Here is a 23175-nt window from a genome sequence, read left to right on the forward strand (position 1 = left end):
CATTCCAACCACTCCTGCTGAAGTAGAACTATAACATCTGTCTACAAGGCATGGGATGCAGATCTCTTACTTATTACTGTTGATGAAATAGAAGAGGGGGCAAAAGAATGACTTCCTCACTCTTATAAAGACCTGAACTGACTTCTAGGGTGAAACTAGGCAAACTCAGACAACCACCTTTCCTCCATAAAGACAGATAAATTGGTCACTAATGAAAATGGCTTGCAGTTTGTTGGGCCTCTTACCTCAGCTCATTGCAATTTTAGAAAAGGAGTCTTAGGGGACAAATGAAGAAAAAAAGCATGTGAGTGTTTACACAGACCTTTGTCAGGAGCTAAGGAACCTAATTTATTCTTCAATGAGGGTCCAGTAATAGTTCTTCTGTTAGGTTGCAAGATCTTTACAGCTCTTAAAAACTGAATTAACTCTGGGGAGAAGTCACTCTTGAAATCATAAAAAATACTCCCTCTACACACACCGAAAGGCTGCAACTTGAACTCTTAAATTGGTGTGTTCAGGGCCATTGGAAGACCACTTATTATATCATAGGTTAAACATTTTTCTGCAAGTAAATTCTGGGACCACCAACAAAAGATTCTAAAAGAGAATGGAGTAACATTTCTCCTAAGACCTGAGTCTTTGGAGAGTAACTCTTATTTATTAGTATCTGTCTTTCAGTAGCCAAATCAATCGTTATAGGATATCTGGTCTATCAATCTGACCTGTCTATGCATTTATACCATGCTGATCACTGTAGAGTCTGAGCATAGATTTTAAGACTAGACAGGACCATTATGATAATATAATCTGACTTCCTGCATAACAAAGGCCAAAGAACCTCATGATTAATGTCTGCATGTAAAAGCTAAACTGGATCAGAAATGTCCTTTGAGCTAAGTAATTGCCTCTGAATATAAGGGTCCTTTGCAGGCTCAGAAAGACCAGAATAATGTCATCTCTCTCTCCCTGGTCCAGTTTTCAGACAGGTGGAACTGAGAAGTGAGCATAATAGTGGAAAATTCACAGTCTGCAAAGATATGGCTATTTACAGATCCATTATCACTCAGAACCTGCCAAACAAGTTTGGAACTTTGAAATTTTACTTCAAGGTACAAATGACTATTGGGTTGGACAATCTGCAACATCAAACTATTCCTTTGGCACTCCAGCAAAGAGTTTCAATGAAAGGCAGTGTAGATCAAGTCATTAACTATATGTATATATATATTGCTTTAAAAAATAACAAGAAAAAGAAAACACATTTCAATCACCTGTAGTCTTCACCAGTTGTCAAATTCTCCATGGCTTGATGTTAACTGAGATACAAGGGGAACATCGCTAAAATTGGAGTAAAGGGATGAACCCTTTAGCTACACATGAAACTGTCACTCTCTAAAGGCCTAACTTAAGTGCCTCTCTAAAGGCCTGCTTAGGTCCATCCCTGTTCTGCAAAGCACTTAAACATGCACTCAAGTGCCTAAGTGGGTAAACCAAAGGGTAGATAGAGAAAAGTTTCAACTCAGTCTGAAAATTACCAGGCACCTGTGAAGCACAGATAATACCTTGATTTAAAACATTGTCTAGGAACGCCAAGTGGACTGCCTTTTGATTGTAGAAGGAGCTGAAAATACAAGATGAGACCTTGAGACTGTTGAAAGAAATCTGTGGTCCACTTTGTATCACTAGGTAGACTCATCACAAGTAGGGAGGGCTATAAGTTACTTAAGTGAATACTTTCCCAGGTATCTGGCTGGTGGGTTTAACTGATCGCCATATTTAGGGTCAGAAAGGAATTTTCTCCCAGGTCCGACTGACGGAAACCCTGGGAGTTTTTTGCCTTTCTCTACAGCATGGACATTGGTCACTTGCTTGCCTGAACTAGATTAATTGGTGGATTCTCTATAACTGGAAGTCTTTAAATCATGTTTTAAGGACTTCAGTAACTCAGCTAGAGGTTATGGGTCTTTTACAGACTAGATGACCTCTCGAGGTCCCTTCCAACCCTGATATTCTATGATACGAGATGGGCGAGGTTCTGTGGCCTGTGATGCATAGAAGGTCAGACTAGATGATCACGATGGTCCCTTCTGGCCTTGAAGTCTATCAGTACCTTATCATAAGTAGAGCAAAACAATTGTTGTAATGCACTGCCAAAAAATTTCAAATGAGACATTTTAGTTTGCAATTTTTTGACTTTTCACAGGAAATTTCTAAACAAAATGAAATTTTTAAAGTTTTGTTTCAATTAAAAATATTTCAATTGGAATAGAAATTTTTGTTTCAGTTCAGTTTTCAAAAAACAACATGAAGCAAAAAAAATGCAGTTCTAAACTGAACAACATTTTTGGTTTTATTTTGAAATTTCCCATAAAAAAATCAATTTTTTTCTTAAAAAAATTCCAACAAAACCTTTTGTTCTTGCCAAAGCCACATTTTTCAGCTGAAAAATTATAGCCAGCTTTAATCATAGGAGCATAAAAATTTAAAATGGAAAATATCATCCAGTCCACCTTTTGGCCAATGTAGGATTGTTGTCTGCAGTGTATTTCTAGTGCTTCATATCCACTCTGCTTTTAAAGTACTCTAGCAATGGGTCTCTGGAAGGTAGTTTACCCTGGTAGATCACATCATTGGGACATTATTAGCCCAAAGTATTACTTTGCTAAGGCCTGGGCTACACTAGCGGGGGGAGGGGAGGGTTCGAACTAAGATACGCAACTGGCCATCCTCACGGCGGCGAGTCGATCGCCGCGGCTCCCCCGTCAATTCCACTTACTCCTCATGCCAAGGTGGAGTACGGGCGTCGATTCGGGGGTTGATTTATCACATCTAGATGAGACACAATAAATCGATCTCCGATACATCGAACACTAACTGCTGATCCGGCAGGTAGTATAGACGTACCCTTAGATTCATCCCCTTACTACTAATCATAGCTCTGATTCAGCAGGGTATTTAAGCACATTTAAGTTTATCCTAGGCAGAAAAGCATTTAAGCACATGCTTCAAGTTAGGCACACAGTTAAGTCTTACTGGGAACTTATGTTTTAATACATGCTTAAAGTGAAGCATGGGCTTAATTGTTTTGCTGAATCAAGGTCTGTAGTCTGGCTTTGGCTCACTCAAAAGATTTCTTTGATGGTCTTGATTTGTGCACCCTTCATACCCTTGTAGATGACCATCAGGTACCCTGTCCCATTAGCTACCCTTTGGACTAGACCACATTTAACTTTTAAAAGTCTTCTTCCCGCTAGTCACTATTAACAAAAAAAAAAATGCTCTCATAGAAAAGTGCTTCCCAACCTGCCACAAAAAGTCCACCACTTCTATGTGTTCACTAGTACCTGAGTCAAAAACTGGTGGTTATACTTACCAAAGGGAGAAACTATAAAACAGAAACATTTTGGTTCAGCTTCATCAAGATGGGCTGCAAGCCCAAATCCCACAGCATTCTCTGCAGAGGCACAGTTCAGAAGAACTGGCCATTGCTGGAAATAGTGTACAGGCCAGAATTGTAGGTTGGATTTCTGGTCTCCTATGCAAAGGCCACATGTTCTTGCATTTGAATAACAACAATAGTGACCACAGTATGGAGAGCTATGCTAGGACTTTTTTATTCCTGCTGAAAACAGAATCCAACTCAGGGATGCCTGCCAGAACGCCATGCTGTTCTTCAGGCCAATGGCTGGGAGTCTGCTCACCAGCTGGGAGCAAATCATTATCAAAAGAGACCTGATCAAGTGCAAGAAATGTTACCTCCTGCAGCCAGAGGCTTAATGCTTTTCCTTGCACTGTAATTATGGTATAATATTGAGTTAGAAACGTGGCACTCAATAAATGAATGGAGATATCCTGTCACCTAGAGCTGGAAGGGATCTTGAAAGGTCATTGAGTCCAGCCCCCTGCCTTCACTAGCAGGACCAAGTACTGATTTTGCCCCAGATCCCTAAGTGGCCCCCTCAAGGATTAAACTTACAACCCTGGGTTTAGCAGGCCAATGCTCAAACCACTGAGCTATCCCTCCCCCCACTCACTCAGTGTTTAAATAACTCTCTTTCCTTGGTTTGTTACTGAATTGAATAATTGATCACCTGTGGTTGTTAATTGTCTTCAGTTTTGAAATGTTGGCTTTCTACTGGCTCCCATTTTTGAGCCATCATTTAAGCTGATAGGTAGATCTGTTTACTCCTCCTGAAAGTGGGGTGGGGAGTGAAGGGAGGAAGACAAACAAAAAGCCCACATTTCTTCGAAGAAACGGTTTGTACATTGTACTATTTTTTTTAAGTCATCATTTTGGAAATGTTACTTCAAGGTATAGCAATGGTAATACTGAAATTAGGGAGACCAATGCTCACAATTTACACTCTTCTTAATTGGCTTACAACTAGTTATAATTAAAGTAGTCAAAACATGTAGCAGATAAAGATCCTCAAAGTTCAACATGAATAGAAGGTATTCCAGTATTACCTAATCCCACAGGGATATGTCCAGTGGTAAGAGATCCCTTTGGAATACTCCCGATGCTCCGTGATCTGTGTTTTTGTGATCCAATACTTAGGCCCTGATTGATGGCCATGGGGAACTGGTTGCAGCTTTCTAATTTAGGGCTGCTTGGCCCCAGGGTAAATTAGAGTAGGAAGGATACTGCTCTAAATTATGCTACTAGAACTTCTGGTGTAAGGACCCCACCATCAAGGAAGGTCTCAGTATAGCTCTGCCATGCTCTACACACTCCTGATACATACGCAGCTCACACTTGACTCGCCCTTTCCTCCATCTTTTGTGTACACAGAGGGATTCTCTGCTGGGAAACTGGCCAGTTTAAATCCATATGTTGTTGGCCTTAGTGGACTGGGAAATTTGGGCAACAGATTTTAAAGGTTTCAGTGCAGGGATTACGAGGACTCCGTTCTCTACTGGTGTAACTCTGCTGAAGCCAATGGAGTTACACCATCAAGGAATTTGTCCTTGTGTCTTTGTTTTGTAAAGAGCCAACCACATCTATGGTGCTCAATAAGTAGTAATAATGAATACCATAAATCATGACAATTAGCGTCACAGGCTTCTGGTGTAAGCTTTTCAAGGGAGGATTCGTGTCTTCCGATGTGTTTGAAGCTCACCTAGCACAGTGGGGTCTGATCTTCATTGAGAGTCTTTAGGCACTAGACAAATAACATAGCCAAAGAGAATTCTTATTTCTCCTTGTGGTGTGACTGAAGGGTATTTAATGCATTCAGTCTGTATGTGAGGAAGCAATATAATGCTGTTGTGTTGCACTGACGTTCTAACAGACAACGGCATATGTCCAACCAATATATCCCGGGCAAACATACTAACTCATCTCTCAAAATCATATAAAGCAGATAAATGCCATGTATGGTATAACTCACTCTGCCCCAGATGAATACAAATTTTATTTCATGCTCTTTCATGAGAGGTCAGGAATGCTCTATTAAGTTCTAGGAAATAACAATTAATTCCAACAAAAAATACTTTCATGCTGATTGTCCTACATTCAAATAGAGGGAAAACCTTGTTATACTGATATTAACCCAATTAATGCAGTTCAACCAATTCTTAGGCTGTAAAGTGAATATAAGTTAATGATGCATTTTTCAGTACAATAATGTGTAGACAGTTCTGGCATGTTAAAATGATCTCCCAGATGCTCAGACACCTACATTAAATAGAGCTTTACAAATTCAGTACAAATTAACTACTGTGTAGCTGCTTCAGGGGTGAAACCCATCAAATATTTTCTGCCACATTACATGAAAGAATCTGTTTGGGGCAATTGTTTGTTTGGTTTTCTATACAATTGATAGGAGGGTATTCAACTGAAGAATCACAGAATTTTATCTCACATACATGCTGCAAGCCGGATTTGCACCCTTCCCCTTCCTTGTTGTGGGAAAGTGAGTACACAATACACTACTTTGTCTCCCTCACCCCCAAAATGGATGCGTGAATGCAAAATAAATCGATTTTCATCTGAAGGCCATGGTGAATGATATCTGTGCATTAAAAGATAGAAGTCATACCCAGGATTCCAAGGTTAAATGAGTTTATTGAGATTTAGTGGTTACAATGGTATATTAGATACCTGTAATCCAAGCTACACCTACATATTTGCCTCTAAATTCTCACATAATCAATTTCTGTGTCTAAGCATTCCACCACCAGGTCTTCTATTTCTAACAATAACATAATAATAATATAAAAGGCAATGTCAATCACCATATTGTGCTTCATACTTCACCATAAAGAATTCAATTGGCAAAAAGTAAAACTTTTTTCCATATTAATGGGATTAATTGAAACATGAGCATAGTCATAACCACTACTAGAATATAAAGAATAAAATATGGATTAAAGGAAGCATTTTTAAAATGGATTAGTCTTTATCCTTGTTCAAAATTCACATACTATGATGAAGATGACTTAAAAGTTAAATTGTTTAATTATTGGGCCACACATTTAAGCATATTGGCTAGTACATTTTTGCACTGTAACAGAAGCAATACGAGCTTTATGGTCTACCATTACACTTCAAGGTTTTTTCTTTTAAATATACCTGCCAACTTAATGTTTCTTGCATGCATAAAGTTTTGCTTTTCAGTTTATTATTTACCCCCACACTTGAGGTGAAAATTCTTTGGCCAATTTTAGGCTATAGTTTAAAAAGGTAAGCTTGGGATAACTCCATGTAACATCAGAATAGATTGGTCTGCATTCATGGGTTGCAGATTGTTAATTACTTTAATAGAGCCTCAGGTTGCATGCAAATTGACACTGCTTCATTAGTTTTTTCCCCCATGCCAGACGCATACAAGTCGGCAGGTATGCATACAAAAAGGAATATAAAACCCTCCTGGTAAAGCCTAGTGTTTTAGAAGGAATCCATAGCTTTAAATTCACTTAAAGCCTGTACTGGGGAAATATGTTTCTTCTGGGAACCTCTTCTCACTCGTGTCTGATACTCTTCTGGCTTTTCTCTCTTTACTAAGGGTTTCTTCTCGGGGGCCTTCATCTTCCAAGATACAACAGGTGAGTTCACTGCAGCTGTACCATAGACCTTCTGATATTTCGTAGAAGCCACATATGATGCTTTCACAGTAAGGACCACAGCGTTCATCAGATTTTTAGCTGCCTGGATGAGGGACGTAGCGCTGTCCAGCTGTGGATAGAAAAGAGAATGAAATACGATGGGGTTATTGCTGAACTCACCTCCAGAAGGATTTGATATATACTCTCAGGTCTGATTAGATTTTCTTGCAGAAGGCCAGCAGAATATTATATAAAAAGAACAATCTCTGTACAGGATACACCCTGGTTTGTAGCACAGGTGTCCCGGGTACAGACCACCAGTAATGTGCACTGAATTGGACTGCCAGCTACATAGAAGCTATGTGATACTCTACGTTAACTTTACAAACAGTTCAAAAGAAAAAGAGTTGTTTCTCTTGTGTGTGTGAGAGGTTCGATTACATAAATCCCTCTCAAAAGTGACTTCTCACCAAACTTCTAACAATGTAAGGCTAGTCGATACTAGAAGCGCTGCAGATGCACCAGGGCAGCTGTGCCACTGTAGCACATCTGCTCAAGATGCTCTCTGCCGACGGGCGAGAGCTTTCCCGTCGGCATAATAAAACCACCTCCATGAGAGGCGGTCGCTATATCGGCGGGAGAAGCTCTCCCGACTACTGAGCACTTTCCACACTGGCGCTTAGGTCAGCGTAACGTATGTCGCTCACAGGGTGACTTATCATACCTCTGAGCGACCTAAGTTATACCGACACAAGTGGCAGTCTGTACAAGCCCTTACTTTTAACTGCGAGGGACAATAAAACAGGTCAGGTGGGATTTCCCCAAACTCTCACCTTTAGCCTAACTGCTCCCACTAAGTCAGTGTAAAGCACCAATTGATATCCCTGGGAGAGTTAAGCTCATGCTAAGCCCTTTGGGGAATCCCACCTGAATAGTTTAAAAAAGGTTGTGAAACCCTCAAGAAGCAGAAAAGACAAAGTAGTTGAGCGTAGATTTCACAATTATATGAGTATGTAAAACAATGGTGTCACAATGATACATGCTACTCGGGGGCCGCAGGTTGCCCACCACTGATGCAGATCCTTAGACTCCTAATTGACAACCCTGTAGGTGCCCCAAATTCCTAGGCACCTAAATTTCTGCCAGTAAAATCCTCACGGTGCCTAAATTTCTGGCAGTGTGTGTGCACATTGCCATCGCTGAGCTGCTTGGTGTTTAGCTCCCATCTAAGCCACAGGGGGATTACAAACTAGGCTTTCCCCCCACTTATCTTACCTGTGGGGCCTGATCTGGTAAGCGTGCGCTGAAAATGCCTTAGAGCACATGTATGGGATCAAATCTCCACACAAAACGCAGCCCAGAGGAGGTTTACCCAACAGTTCACTCACCCAGGCTGTTGAAGACCTAGGTTCAAATCCCCACTCTGCGTAATGTAGAGCAGGGACTTAGCATTTTCCTCCATCACCGGGCTATGAAGGATCCCGGGGCAGGTCTCAATCTTCTGTGGAGGCTGCTCCAGTTTATGTAAGTAAATAATTGCTCCTTGGGCCAGAGAGACAATGAGTCTGACTCTGTAGCCTGTAAAAAGCAACAGAGGGTCCGGTGGCACCTTTGAGACTAACAGAAGGTCTCAAAGGTGCCACAGGACCCTCTGTTGCTTTTTACAGATTCAGACTAACACGGCTACCCCTCTGATATCTGTAGCCTGGTGGTTTTTGCAAGAAAGGGCTCATTTAGTTTGTATGGCTAACTCTAGGAGAAGGTTCACCACTGTGAATTCTGAGCAGATTTAGGAGCCTTGCTCCTTTGAGGGGCAGAGCGTAAGCCACACCCATCTCCTCAGCATTTCCTACTGGCTCCCTTAGATGGCTCCCCACAAAGATTGTTGGCTTTTGTGACTCCCCTCTTGCCGATCCCTAACTCTCTATGTACCTTGTATAGGGAGCCTGGGCACCTGATTTGGGGCTGAAGATTTCGCTAGGTTGCAGGGCACCTGAAGTTAGTCGTTGAGTTTAAATCCCCTTTGTAGATCTAGCCGTAGACCCCTATCTGCATCTTTAAGTGCTTATAAATCTTTGAAAATCTGGCCCAGAGCCACAAACGTATTAAGGTGCCGAACTCCATTGAGTTAAATCAATAGGAATTAGATGCCAAAATACTTTTGAGGAGCTGGACCTAAGTGACTTGCTAAACTGGGGCTCAAGTTACCATGTCCCGGTAGTTCTTTCCAAAACATTGCAAAAGTGGGGTTAGTTCCTTGTTATTAAACCAACCAGGTCCTCATTCCAACAGGTTTAATTTTCCGCTAAAATAACAGTGTTTTCAGGCTTGTTGGGGCTATGTCAGATGAGACGACTTACCATAGCGCTGCTTCTGTCCTACTCTACTTTCCCCAGTCAATTTCACAATATTCCTAATGCGCCTCTACCCTTCCTGGGTTCCCTCCAGCCCCAACTTTGGGTGATGCATTTTCATCTTTCACAACAATTTGCATGTATATTTAAAAAGGCAAAATACACACAAAGGCAACATCAAACATGTAATATGCAGAATACATGGGCACTATGAAAACTCTTTGTGTTACTAAATATAAGCAAGGATGTTGCCCTAATCAACACGCTCAAAATATAGCCAGAAAGAAACCTGCCCCTCCCAGAATAGAAAGGGGAGGTGGGAATGGGCAGCGTCAAAGTATTATTAACAATGTTCCAGCGGCCTGGAGGATGTGTGAGAGAGCAAGTGAATTCACAAAGCAGAAGGAAGCAGAGGTAGGAAAAGAGGGATCCCTCACTGCCAGCGGTGAGTCACACTCTGCAGCTTCTCCATGGAGACGGAGACACAAGGATTCTACCGTCCCTGCTCTGCACAAGAATGGAGCCTCCAAAATCCAGTTAGATGATATCTACACAGCATCCAGATTTGTAAAATGCAGTGGGAGTGATTTACACATAAAAAACATCAGTGTGCTCTTCACCAGCACCCTATTTCAGACCTTTTGCACGTCACATGTGTAATAGAAAATGTTCACTGCACTGTTTACTTTGTATTCCACATTGTCAATGGGTACTTCACTGCCCCATTCGTACATTTGTGCCATCCCCTGAGATTACTACCTCGGGTGGAAGAGTGATTGGCTCTCACAACTTGTCATGCTGCATTCCTACACTTTCTTGCTCCTTTCCCCCCTCTCTGCCTGCAATGACTTTTGGTTCTGTGTGCTTCCTTTTGTGCCATCCTTTGTTGCTGATGAGCCCTAACAGTCAGATGCATATTTGTAGCACCTGATTTGAGGTTTTTCAATGCCTCTGCTAGGCCATTAAATCAAAGCTGAAGCCAGTGGTTTGTCATTGGAAGGGCAAAACATATTGACTGAGCTTTCATCAAAACCATGCTGATGGAGACTAGCTAACATAACATAAGTGCCGACTCCGTGGGTGCTCCTGGGCTGGAGCACCCACAGAAAAAGATTGGTGGATGCTCAGCACCCACCGGCAGCTCCCCGTGGCCCCACCCCACCCCCCTGCTCCAGCTCACCTCTGCCTCCGCCTTCTCTGCGAGCGCACCGCCACATCCTGCTTCTCCCCCCGCCCTCCCAGCGCTTGCGCCCTGAAACAGCTGATTTGCAGGGCAGGGAGGTGGGGGGGAAGAGGGGGAACGCGGTGCACTGGGGGAAGAGATGGGGCCGGGGCGGGGATTTGGGGAAGGGATCCAATACGGGCAGGGAGGGGATGGGGTTTGAATGGGGGGCGGGGCCGGGGATGGGGTGGAGTCGGGGCGGGGCCAGGGGCGGGGAAAGGGGCGGGAGGCGTGGGCACCCACCGGCACCGGAGAAAGTTGGCGCCTATGAATATAAGAACGGCCATACTGGGTCAGACGAAAGATCCATCTAGCCCAGTATCCTGTCTTCCGACAGTGGCCAATGCCAGGTGTCCCAGAGGGAATGAACAGAACAGGTAATCATCGAGTGATCCATGCCCTGTTGCCCATTCCCAGCTTCGGGCAAACAGAGGCTAGGGACACCATCCCTGCCCATCCTAGCTAATAGCCATTGATGGACCTATCCTCCATGAATTTATCTAGCTCTTTTTTGAACCCTGTTATAGTTTTCGCCTTCACAACATCCTCCAGCAAGGAGTTCCACAGGTCGACTGTCGGTTGTGTGAAAAAATACTTCCGTTTGTTTTAAACCTGCTGCCTATTAATTTCATTTGGTGGTCCCTAGTCCTTGTGTTATGAGAAGGAGTAAATAACACTTCCTTATTTACTTTCTCCACATGATTGTATAGACCTCTATCATATCCCCCCTTAGTCGTCTCTTTTCCAAGCTGAAAAGTCCCAGTCTTATTAAACTCTCCTCATATGGCAGCCGTTCCATACCTCTAATTATTTTTGTTGCCCTTTTCTGAACCTTTTCCAAGTCCAATATATCTTTTTTGAGATGGGGCGACCCATTATACTATACCCAAACCACTGCCCGATTTATAATGCGGTCTATATGTTTGTTGGCAAATAACAGATCTCTATTAAATTAGGGTATTTTAAGTTATAACTGAGGGCTACAGTCAAACATTCATTTTGAAATGATTATTTTTGAAACTTCCATGCATATTTACAGTATATATAGTGATATAGTCAGGGAGCATTTCCTTTGTAATCAAGCAATGTGGGACAGCCAAAATACTTTGAGCTCCCATGAACTCCTTTCAGCTGCATAATTCAAAGAGCCTGACAAACTTTAATTTTCATGACAAATCTTTGAGGAGGGAAGGATTATAGGCAGTTTAGAGAAGGTGTGAACTAAAGCACAGAACCATTAAGAGAAGCATTTTCAAAACTTCAAAAGTTAGGCACCTAAATCCATATTTACAGCCTGACCTTACAAACACTTACCCCATGCAGTTAAGCATGTAAGTAATTCCATGGGGGTCAACGGGCCTATTCACATGCTTAGAGGTAAGCATGCATATAAGTGTGCGAGGACCAGGGTCTTAGGGTATGTCAACACTGCAAAAAAAAACCAAACCAAACAAACCCATGGCAGTGAGTCTCAGAGCCCAGTTCAACTGACTCGGGCTCACAGAGCTCACATTATGGGGCTAAAAATAGTAGTGTGGTAGACATTCCAGCTCAGGCCAAAGCCAGGGCTCTGAAACCCAGCGTGTCTGTGTTGGGTCATCTCAGAGCCTGGGCGGGAACATCTACATTACTATTTTTAGCCTCTATGGGTGCCCAAGGAGTTGACCCAGATTCTGAGACTCACTGCTACAGGGTTTGTTTTTGCAGTGTAGATGTACCCCAGGATACCTAAAAAAGTGGCCTGATTTTCAAAGATGCTGAGCACACCTGCGGCTTCCAGTGATGTCTCCCATTGTTCAGCACCTCAGAAAATCATATCACTTAGTTTTGTGCCTCTTTAATCACCTGTCCCTCCTTTTCAACTGGTTATTAAAGGGATGCTCATCCTCACCAGTACTAATCTAAGGATGAGTTCCAGACACCCCATCATTGATCTTAATATTTATTTACATTCTAATATGTCTCCACGCGCTGAAAGCTTATGAGAGACATGAAAAGCCCCAAACATTATTAGGTCCTGAGTGTCCACCAAACCTGCTCATAATTATCCCCCATATCCAATTTGGCCACCTAAGTGAGTTCCTTATTGCCTCCAGGTCCTGGCCTGTAGTTTGGTTCAGGAGAGAAGAATTAATCCGAAAGAGCATCACTTCAATTCACTTTTAGGCCTTGCTATGCCACTGCAGTACTTCAGTTTTAAGCTGACCTGTTGAAATCAGCAGAGTACACTGGCACCGAGCAGATGCAACAGTGAATCAGGAGCTTGATGTATTAATTTCCTACACAATCTGGGCACAGAAACACACACACTTTCCCAAATATGTACTGCTGATAACTGAAAAGGGGAAATTAACACTGAAAAGAAAAGCAACCGTAGGATGTTATTGTGCGGACACAGAAAGCAAACTCCACTCCCTAGCAATGGAAAGGGGATTATTAATGTGATGATACCCTTTGTGATAATAGCTAACACAGTCTTTTTTACAAGCTATACAAGTGATATATTTTCAAGAGTTCTGCGACTTGGATCACTTTTTGCTTTCATTTAGGGAAAAAGCCCTCTAAGTCATAAATGATAAACGTGGGCTATTGTGCCATAAAACTTCAACAGCAAAGAGGGGTGGGGAAGGAATCACAATTCTTAAAGAAACTTGGAATCATTCCACTGGGGCCTGGTCATTCATTCAGGTTAAAACAGCCATCTACCCAAGAGGAGGCACAAATCATTCGGGAAAAAAAAGACTTTGCTACAAGCTAACTTTGCAATTAATGAATGCAAGGTTAGAGAACTGGAGCAGCAGAGCCTATTATCTGCCAAGAAGATAATTTCAGGTGTAAAAAACGGCATAAGGCTTTGAGGGATGTGTGATCAGCTTATACGCTGTGATATATTTTCCCTGCAATAGAGGCAGAATTTTCCAGAGTCTTGTGGCAATAAGGAGGTTTTGCTTCTTTTACAGGCACACCATAATCAGAAGTGTCTGAATAAAAAAAAAAGCAAAAGTTACAAAACTAAACGGGGGGTGGGGGGAGGGAAGACTGCTAATGTTTTCCCCAACAATATGAAAACGTAGAAGAATTTTCCCTCTTCCTTTTATTACATCCTTAATGGGGGGAAAATCATGACTCAGTTTTAAAAGGAAGAGCATTTTCTTTCCAGCAGTCCCCCTATGATTTAGAGAAGGAGAGAGAGTGGAGCTAGCAGAAGGAAGGGAACCCTGATCTTTCGCAATCCAATGTGCTTTTTCAATGCAGTGCTCATCTTTTTCTCCCTTTGGTGAGAAAGTTGTGTTGCTGGAATAGGAAAAGAAAAAGTTACAGAATAGTTGGATACACCGAGGTATTCAAGTCAGCAGGTCCTGAAGATATTTACGCTCGGGTACTTAAGGAACTACCTGAATCAATCTTCAAACTATTAGCGATTAACTTAAAGAACTTATGGGGGACTGGCGAGGTACCAGGAGTCTGGAGAAAGGCAAACATCTTTAAAAAGGAAACAAAGAGGATCTGGGGAATTTTAGATCAGTCATCTTACCTTCAATACCTGGAAAGATACTGGAACAAATTATTAAAAATCAATGTGTAAGCATCTAAAGGATTAAAAGGTCATAAGTAATAGGCAAAGTGGATTGAGGAAAAACAAATCATATCAAACTAATCTAATTTCCTTCTTTGACAGGGTTACTGTTCTAATGGATAGGGTGGAAGCAGTAGACATAATATATCTTGGCTTTAGTAAGGCTTTTGACGCACTCCTAAATAACATTCTCATAAACCAAGTAGGGAAATGTGGTCTAGATGAAATTACTATGGATGGGTGCATAACTGGTTGAAAGAGCATAATCAAAGAGTAATTAGCAATGGTTTACTGCCAAATTGGGAAGACGTATCTAGTAGAATCCAGCAGGGGTCCGTCATAAGTCTGGTGCTATTCAGTATTTTCATTAATGACTTTTGTACTGGAATGAACAGTCTGCTCGTAAAATCAGCAGATGATACTAAGCTGGGAGAGGCTGCAAGCACTTTGGAGGACAGGATTCAAATTCAAAATAACCTCAACAAATTGGAGAACTGGTCTTAAATCAACAAGATGAAATTAAATAAAGACAAGTCCAAAGTACTACAGTTTGGAATTAAAAAACCCAACTGCTCAAATACAAAATGGGGAATAACTGGTTAGGCACTAGTACTGCTGGGGGGGGGGTGGGGGGGCATAGTGGCTCACATATTGAAAATGAGCCAAAAATGTAATGTAGTTGTTAAAAAGGCTAATATAATTCTGGGGTGTATTAATAGGAGAGTCGTATTTACGACACAAGAGGCAATTGTCCCGATATACTTGACACTGGTGGGGCCTCAGCTGCAGGATTGTGTCCAGTTTTGGATGCCACACTTTAAGAAAGATGTGGAAAAATTGGAGATAGTCTAGAGGAGAGCAACAAAAGTGATAAAAGGTTCAGAAAACCTGACCTATGAGGAAAGGTTGAAAAAAACTGGGCATGTTTAGTCTTGAGAAAAGAAGACTGAGAAGGGGGACCTGAAAAAAGTCTTCAAAAATGTTATGGGCTTCTACAAAGAGGACTGTGATCAATTGTTCTCCATGGCCACTGAAGATAGGACAAGAAGTAATTGTCTTAATTTGAAGCAAGGAAGATTTAGGTTAGGTATTATGTTAATTTTTCTAACTATAAGGATAGTTCTATAATGGAACAGGCTTCCAAGGGAGGTTGTGGAATTCCCATCACTGAAGGTTTTTTAAGGACAGGTTAGACAAACATCTGTCAGGGATTATATAGGTTTACTTGATGCTGTGTTAGCGTGTGGGGGGGGAGTGCCTCCACTACAGGAACTGTCAAGATCCTCTTCAGCCTTACATTTCTATGGTTCTATGAAAAGATTTGTCTGAGGAGTACTCCCAACCATTAGTGTTGATTTTTAATAGGTCTTGGATAACTGGGGAATTTCCAGAGGACTGGAAGCAAGCTAATAGAGTACCAATATTTTAAAAGGGTAAATGGGATGACCCGGGTAATTACAGACCTGTCAGCCTGCAATCAGTCCTGGGTAAAGTAATGAAATGACTGATATGGGACTTGATTAAAAAGAATTAAAGGTGGGTAATATAACTAATGACAATCAACATGGGATTATGGAAAATAAATCTTTCCAAACTAGGTTGATATAATTTTTAGATGAGATTGTAATTTTGTTTGATAAACGTAATAGTATTGATGTACACCTAGACTTCTGTGTGGCATATGACTCGGCTCTACACAACAGCTTAAGAAAACCGAATAATACAAAACCAAAAAGGTGAATTTAAATGGGTTAAAACCTGGCTGATAGGTCTCAAAATATAATGGTAAACTGGGAATCATCACTAAGTGGGTGTGTTTGTAATGGGGTCCCGGAGGCATCTGTTATTGGTCTTACACTATTTAATATTAGTATCAGTGACCTGGAAAAAAAACATAAAACCATTCCTGATAAAGTGTTCAGATGAAACAAATAATAATGAAGAGCACAGGTCACTGATACATAGTGATCTGGATTGCTTAACATGCTGATACAAGCAAACAAAGTGAGTTTCAATAAAGCCAAATGTCAGGTCATATGTTTAGGAACAAAGAATATAGGCCATACCTACAGCATGGGGGACTCTATCCCAGAAAGCTGTGACTTTGAAAAAGAGTTGATGGATATTCAGCTAAACATGAGCTTCCTGACGGATGCTGTGGCTGAAAGGGCTAATGCAATGTTTGAATGTATAAATAGGGATATATTGAAGAAGAGTAGAGAGGTAATATCTCCATATTCAGCATTGGTGTGACCATCACTGCAATACTGTGTCCAGTTCTCGTGTCCAAAATTCAAGAAGGATGTTGATAAACTGGAGAAGATTAACAGAAGATCATCAAGAATGATTAAAGCACTGGAAAATATGCCTTGCAGTGAAAGACTCAAAGAGCTCAATCTGTTTATCTTAAGAAAGAGAAGGTTAAGTAAGGGGTTACTTGATCACAGTCTATACATACCTACGTAGATAACAGAAATTTGATAATAAAGGGGTTTTCAACCTAGCAGACAAAGCTGTAACAAGATACAATGGCCAGAATTGAAACTAGACAACTTCAGTGTCATAATGAAATGTAAATTTTAAACAGTGAGAATAACTAACCATTGGAATAACTTACTAAGGCTCGTGGTTGATTCTCCATTACTGGAAACGTTTAAATCAAGGATGGATGTTTTTCAAAAAGATTTGTTCAATCACAGCTACTGGACTTGAAGCAGGAATTAATACTGGAAAGTCCTGTAGCCTGTCTTATGCAAAAGGTCAGACTAGAGAATGACAGTGGTCCCTTTAGGCTTTAAAATGTATGAATTATTAATTTTTACTACTAGTACTAATGGTTATTGTTCAGTCTGATTGGCTTTATCGGGTTAGGTTTTTTTTTTTTTTAATTATTTTTATTCTTGGTGATCATATATTTTAAAATGTTACAACAGCACCATTGGGATAGTCACTGAACAGCAGTGTAAGGGCTAGATTGAGACTTTGATTACATAACTGTGCAGGACCCTCTTACACCCCGACTCTGGCTAACAGGACCTGGATGTAGAGAAATAAGCAGTGCTATGCATCTGCTTTCTTCCTCCCCGGACCAAGTAGCAAGGAAGAAGTGTGAAATGGATAGAACCTTGGATCCATTCCACCCATTGTTGTAGGGGTAGTACTGGCCAATTAGCTTCTGGTACAGGCCAGCAGTAAATTAATATCCCCTGGGAGCCGGGAGGAAACAAGGGAGGAATTGTGACTCAGAAAGGCACATGAGGAATAATGCCTCCTGGAGCTACTGCTGTGGCAGCTCACCTTCTGCAACAGCCCTTGCTCAGAGCTGTGTCTTAAGGCAAAGGGCAAGTCTACACTACAAAATTAAGTTGACCTAAGTGACTTAAACATACAGCTACCGAAGTAATTGAATCAGTTTTTACATATCTGCACTATGCGCCCTCTGTAGGTGGTGTGTGTCCTTACCAGAAGCACTTGCACCAATTTAGCTGCCAGTGTGGAGCATTGTGGGATGGTTTCTGAAAGGAGTCAACTGTTGACTTAAGCAACACAATGTCTACATTGACACTGCATCAACCTAACTACATCAACTTAAGTGCTATGCCTCTCGTGGAGGTGGAGTTATTAAGTCAGTGTAGTGGGCGAGTTAGATCAGTGGGAGATAATTTTTTTCAAATCCTATATAAATAAATGTATATTTTTCTCACAATTATAGTAATGCTACCTGACATTTCTGTAGTGGTTTCCATCCCAAAGCATTTTACGGTTTTACAAGTACGTATTAATGACAACCAATATAGGAATCACTACACCCAGGACTCAAATGCAACCATCTCTGGGTTGTTTAAAAGTAACACTACACAACAGGCTAAGGCCCCAATCCACCAACTCATTTAAGCTCCTGAGGAATTCCACTGAAGTCAATGTAATAAAGTGCTTTGCTGGATCTGGGGCCAGGACCTGAAGAAAAGTAAAATGCATTAATCAGTTGAAACTATGTGGCAATGTGTTGTGGGTAAGCAAAATGCTATTATCCAAACTGGAATGTGGGCATGACACTGATGTTAAAAAGGTTTCATGGTTAGCTAGAGACAACAAAGTATATTCTCCATTTTCTTGCTATTTTCCCATTGGTTTGTAATTAACTTACTCCTCTTGACATGTTGACATTTTAACTCATTTAGGTAGGTAGTTGTGTTTCATAACTTGCCAATCCACTGACTGCTTGTTGTCATTTGCATTTTTTTCAATTATAGGTAGGTAAACCATAAGGACTCGCAAGCAGACTTAGTTATATTGAACACATTCTGCATCCTTACCATGGTTTTTCATACCATTTCTTTCATCATAATGGGAAACAGACAAATGTACCAAGAATTATGGGTAGCTCCTCCATATAACATGAATCATTGCCATTTTGAGAAGAGACTTACATTGAACTTGGTTGGTTACCAGTTTCATTATGACAATATCCAAAACTATAAGTAGTGTTCTAATAAAAGAAGACACACACAGAGGCAAACACACATGATATAGAGAGACAGGGAGGATGCATTTGTATTGCTGAGTAAATCACTTTGACCAATATTAATTGCCAAAAAAAAAAAAAATAGATCCCATTTTATTTTCTTTGTATAAAAATGTCTATTTAATATAAATAGGTATTTAATTTGTGAAAACAAAATATCTAGAGATAAATATAATAGAAGATATTCACTGAACTTAGCTACATTTTAAATTACATTTAATAGCTAAATGAAGAGAGAGAATAATATTTATTACTTCTTCAAAAACTATCTATAATAATAGGTCAATAATACATAATTTTAATTAAATTAATTTTAAATCAACCCGGTTGACCCATAACTCCTGATGGTTAAAGGCTGCCATGTGAATGATCCTAAAAGTTAACAAAAATGTTCACATCAGCCCTAAAAACTTTCACTTTGTTTTTACACTCTGCAACTACCCAGAGATAAAGATTACCTGTTTGAAAAATCAGGACCCTTGTTTATATCAAAGTTAAACCTATTTTAAGTAATCAGATATGAATCCAGCCCCAAATGGTCATCCAATAGAAAAGGTCTTAAACCCTAATGGTCAAATGGTAGTGAACTAGAAAGTTTGAAGATATTTTAAAGTGTTAATTTAAGATGGAGTTTGTGCGTGGAGGTAATCGGTAGTGCATGTTTCACTGTTATGCTCCTTGTACACTGCATACCACTTGCAGCAGCAGGTAGGGTATGTTTAGCTACATTCCACAATCAAAAGCGGCTGAGTCCACACTGCAGCGTGTAGCTATATGTGTTAGTGAAAGCAGGGACGAGGCAGTGGGGAAAGGCTCAGCAGCAGGGAACTGCCAGAGCCTGTTCCCACTGCCTCCCCACTGCCAAAGTCCTTCCCAGCTGCTGGAGTTTTTTCATTGCAGTGGTGAAAGGCTCGGGCACCTCCTTCCTATTGGAGTCTTATCCCGCTGCAGGGAGCTGTCAGAGCTTTTCCCTGCCACAGGGAGCGGCAGGAGCCTTTCTCCATTGCCTCCACACTGCTGGAGTCTTTCCCCTCTGTAGGATCTTTTCAATGCAGTGAGGAAAGACTCCAGCAGTGAGTAGGCAGAAGGACACTACACTGCTAAAAACAGCAGTGTCAGCAGGGAAGGCACTGCTTGGGCAAATAGAGAGCCATGTAAGGTATATACCTGGGTACATACCCACAGGGTCCAGGTGTGTCTTTGCTCATCTAAGAACTCTCTCACTGTCTACACTGATATTTATCCCCGTACTAGGAGGGAATATCGTGTATGTACTCTGCATGCCACTGAAAGGAGTGTGCAGTGTAGATGTGCCTTTAAAGTAATTAAGTTTAAGGCCACAAGGGATCACCAGATCATCTAGTCTGACTTCCCGTATCTCACAGACAACTAATACCACGGCCACACTGACCCCAGTGAAATCCCCTTCTGATTTTATTTATACTGATGCAGAGCCCTGATTCAGCAAGGTACTTAAGCACATTGCTAACTTTAAGGGGACTTCAAATAAGACTACTCACTCACTTCAGCTTAGGTATGTGCTTAAGTACCTTGCTGAATTAAGGCCTAAATCCAGAATACCTACAATGGATTTAGTGTAACTTAGTCCAGGTCTGCAATGCAGACTTCTGTCGGCACAGTTATGTTGGTCATGGGAGTGAAGAGGTATGATCCCTGACCAATGTAGTTGTGCCGATGGAGGTCCCTAGTGTAGACACAGCTATATCAGCAAAGCTGCACTTTTACCAGTACAGTTTGTTTTGCTTGTTGGGGGAGGTTTAATTACATGTGTACAAAGTGCAGTTTTGCTGGTATAACTGCGTGCATATTAGGAGCACTTTGCTGGTAGTGTTTTTTCTTGCTTTCACCTTGTCCTATTAGTTGGGGTCAGCAGCTCTTGTTCAGGTCCAAGCACTCCTGTTGACTGCTTTGTCCAAGCTGACACCAACTTTCTTCATGTCCTACTTTGGCATCTCGAACCACCTTTTTCTCATTCTTCCTCCTGGTCTTTGTCCCATGACTACTAGATCTGATACTCTCTGACCAACACACCCCATGTCTCATTGTCTCACATGACCCAACCATCTTAGTTGATACTCTCTCCGCTTTTCCATGATGGGGGCCACCTGCATGATAACTCATACCATTTCATTGTGTGACCCCATCCATCAACTCTTGTCTTCCTAGTGTTCACCTAAGCATTCTCATTTTGGCAGTATGAAGTAGTTGTTCTTCTCTCATTCATCCACTAACTTTCTGACCCATATGTCATGGCTAGTGTAATTATGGTCTTATACACTTTGCTCTTTAGCTTACTTGCCATATTCTTATTGCAGAGAACTCCTGTCAACTCCTTCCATTTGCACCAAGCGCTCTTCATGTGACCCCTAATATCTGCTCCATGGTCCTCGCATGGCTCAACACTGAGGTATTTAAATTGTTGCACAGACTTTAACTCTTTCCATCTAATTATACTGGCTTCTCATTGTCCCTCTCAATAAAGCTTTGCATGTATTCCATCTTTTGTTGGTTGATTCATAAACCATTTTCTTCTAATGCAGCCCTCCAGTATAGTGGTATTGCTATACCAGTTTTAAAAAAAGCACAAAAAAAGCTTTATCAGTAAAATGTTCTTAGTGTCGATATGGCCTTACATCAGAATCTGGCCCATATATTCTAGCACTGAACAATATATTGGGCCAGGTTCTTAGCTGGAGTAACTCAATGTAGCTCATTTCAATGGAGTTAGGACACTTTACAGCAGCTTTGCTTGATTGGGTCATGTAATTCCATTCCAGCTGAAATTTTGGAAATTGCTTTCTCAAAATACCATTCTTATGTCAACGGCTGATGTTCCAAATTGTCAGCATTTAGCCTTTGAATGAGGTATCATGAGAGCATAAATTTTAACACTTGAAATGAAAATATGGAACACAAGCCAAATGGAAGCCACTGAGTTTTTAATGTTGTCCAGCTACAGCTATGTAAGTATTATTATTATCGGCTTCTTTTCATCCTGATAGGAACGGAAGGTTAAGAAACTGTACTTTCTTCCATGCATCTGTCATAAATCCCACAGGAAGCAGGGATATAGCTCCTTGTGTTGTTGGTTCAGTAGTCTTAAAGCAATGGGGGAAAACAATCTGAAATTGCTAACTAGCTAGAGTGGTGTGGGAGGCAGTGAAACTGGACATGTGGATGAGGGTTCTATTTGGGATGCAGTGTTTCTTTATCCGAGTGTAACAGGGCATAGCAGGGTCCCACTTGGTCCTGCCTCTTCTCTGCTCCAAAAACCGTTCCAAGACCTTCTAGCTCAGCAGTCACCAGTGCAGTTTATTTATATAATGCCATCCCACCACCTTCTCACCAGGTACAGCTTGGGGGTTCCAGCCTTGAGGACTTCTTAGCCCCTGGACCCAGAAGGGCAGAGGTACCATGCTCCTTCCCTTCCCTGGCTTCCTCTTTTCTGTCTGCCTCCCTTGGCTTCCTTCCTCTGAGCCTTTTATACAGCCCCAGGCTAATTAGGCTGGCAGCTATTTCCCCTTTGCAAACAGGTGCAGGTTTCTCTAGCCAGCTCCAATTTACCTCCCTTAATTGGAGCAGGGGTGACAGAGGGTGGCTCAGGAGTTCCTGCACAATGCCCTGTCACACCCAGTGTAACTATATTAGAAAGTTTGTATTTGACATCTGCATTAAAAATACAGCAAACGAGTAGATCACACATGAGAAAACTACAAAGCCATTTCTTTAAATGTAATGAGTTCATATTATCCACATATTGCAGAACACTTCAACTCTCTTTGCAAAGGCATCCAATTTCTTGTACAATCTAATGTTACAACAATAAAATCCTCGAAACCATTCTGCCGTCTCAGCTGGATCTTTTAGTGTCTGTGGATGGATAACAGACACAGTCCCTCCTACATCTGGTTTGAGGAAAAGACCTAATCACAGGGTGGAGGAGAGGATGAAGGTCCCATCACAAAAATAAAATAAGATTACGTCTCCTAGAGTGGTTGAGTCAAACAATACTTTGGAGAAGGCACAAGATCCCAACCTATCACAGAAGATGCATTATCAGCATGGATACTGAAGCTGCCCAGAATAAAAAGTTTCTTGAGAATCCAATGATCCAACAAGAAGTCAGTTAGGTAAAAATTCAGGTGAGTGGTCTGCATGCAGCCAGAACTTCATAAAACATTTTATGCTGGGATTCACAAGCAGACAAATACACACAAATCAGTCCATCTTTGATACTGGACATCTCCTGAACCTGAGATCGTATATAAAACCCACAGCCAGGTCTCTTCACTAACCCTCCCTGAATCTGAGCACCCATTTATGTCAGATGCATGAAAGAAAGTGCAGGCTTTCATATTCAGTTGCTATTACATCTATAAGAGGTCGATATAGGGTAGCTGGTCAATACTATTGATTTGTCTCCTCCTGG

General features: G+C 41.3%; 1 protein-coding gene across 2 annotated transcripts in view; it reads right to left on the reverse strand.

Annotated features, from left to right (window-relative positions):
- Nucleotides 1–6056: 6056 nt before the first annotated feature.
- LOC112105333 (catenin alpha-2) overlaps nt 6057–23175 on the reverse strand; it is a 164114-nt gene continuing 146995 nt past the window's right edge. For both annotated transcript variants that reach the window (XM_029910684.1, XM_029910683.1), the window contains one exon: nt 6057–7177. In XM_029910684.1, the coding sequence (XP_029766544.1) occupies nt 6890–7177 (288 nt within the window). In that variant the 3' untranslated portion in view covers nt 6057–6889. The remainder of the gene's footprint in view (nt 7178–23175) is intronic.

The sequence above is a fragment of the Terrapene carolina genome, unplaced genomic scaffold (genome assembly GCF_002925995.2).
Source record: "Terrapene carolina triunguis isolate 2854851 unplaced genomic scaffold, T_m_triunguis-2.0 Scaffold66, whole genome shotgun sequence".
Lineage (NCBI taxonomy): Eukaryota > Metazoa > Chordata > Testudines > Emydidae > Terrapene > Terrapene triunguis.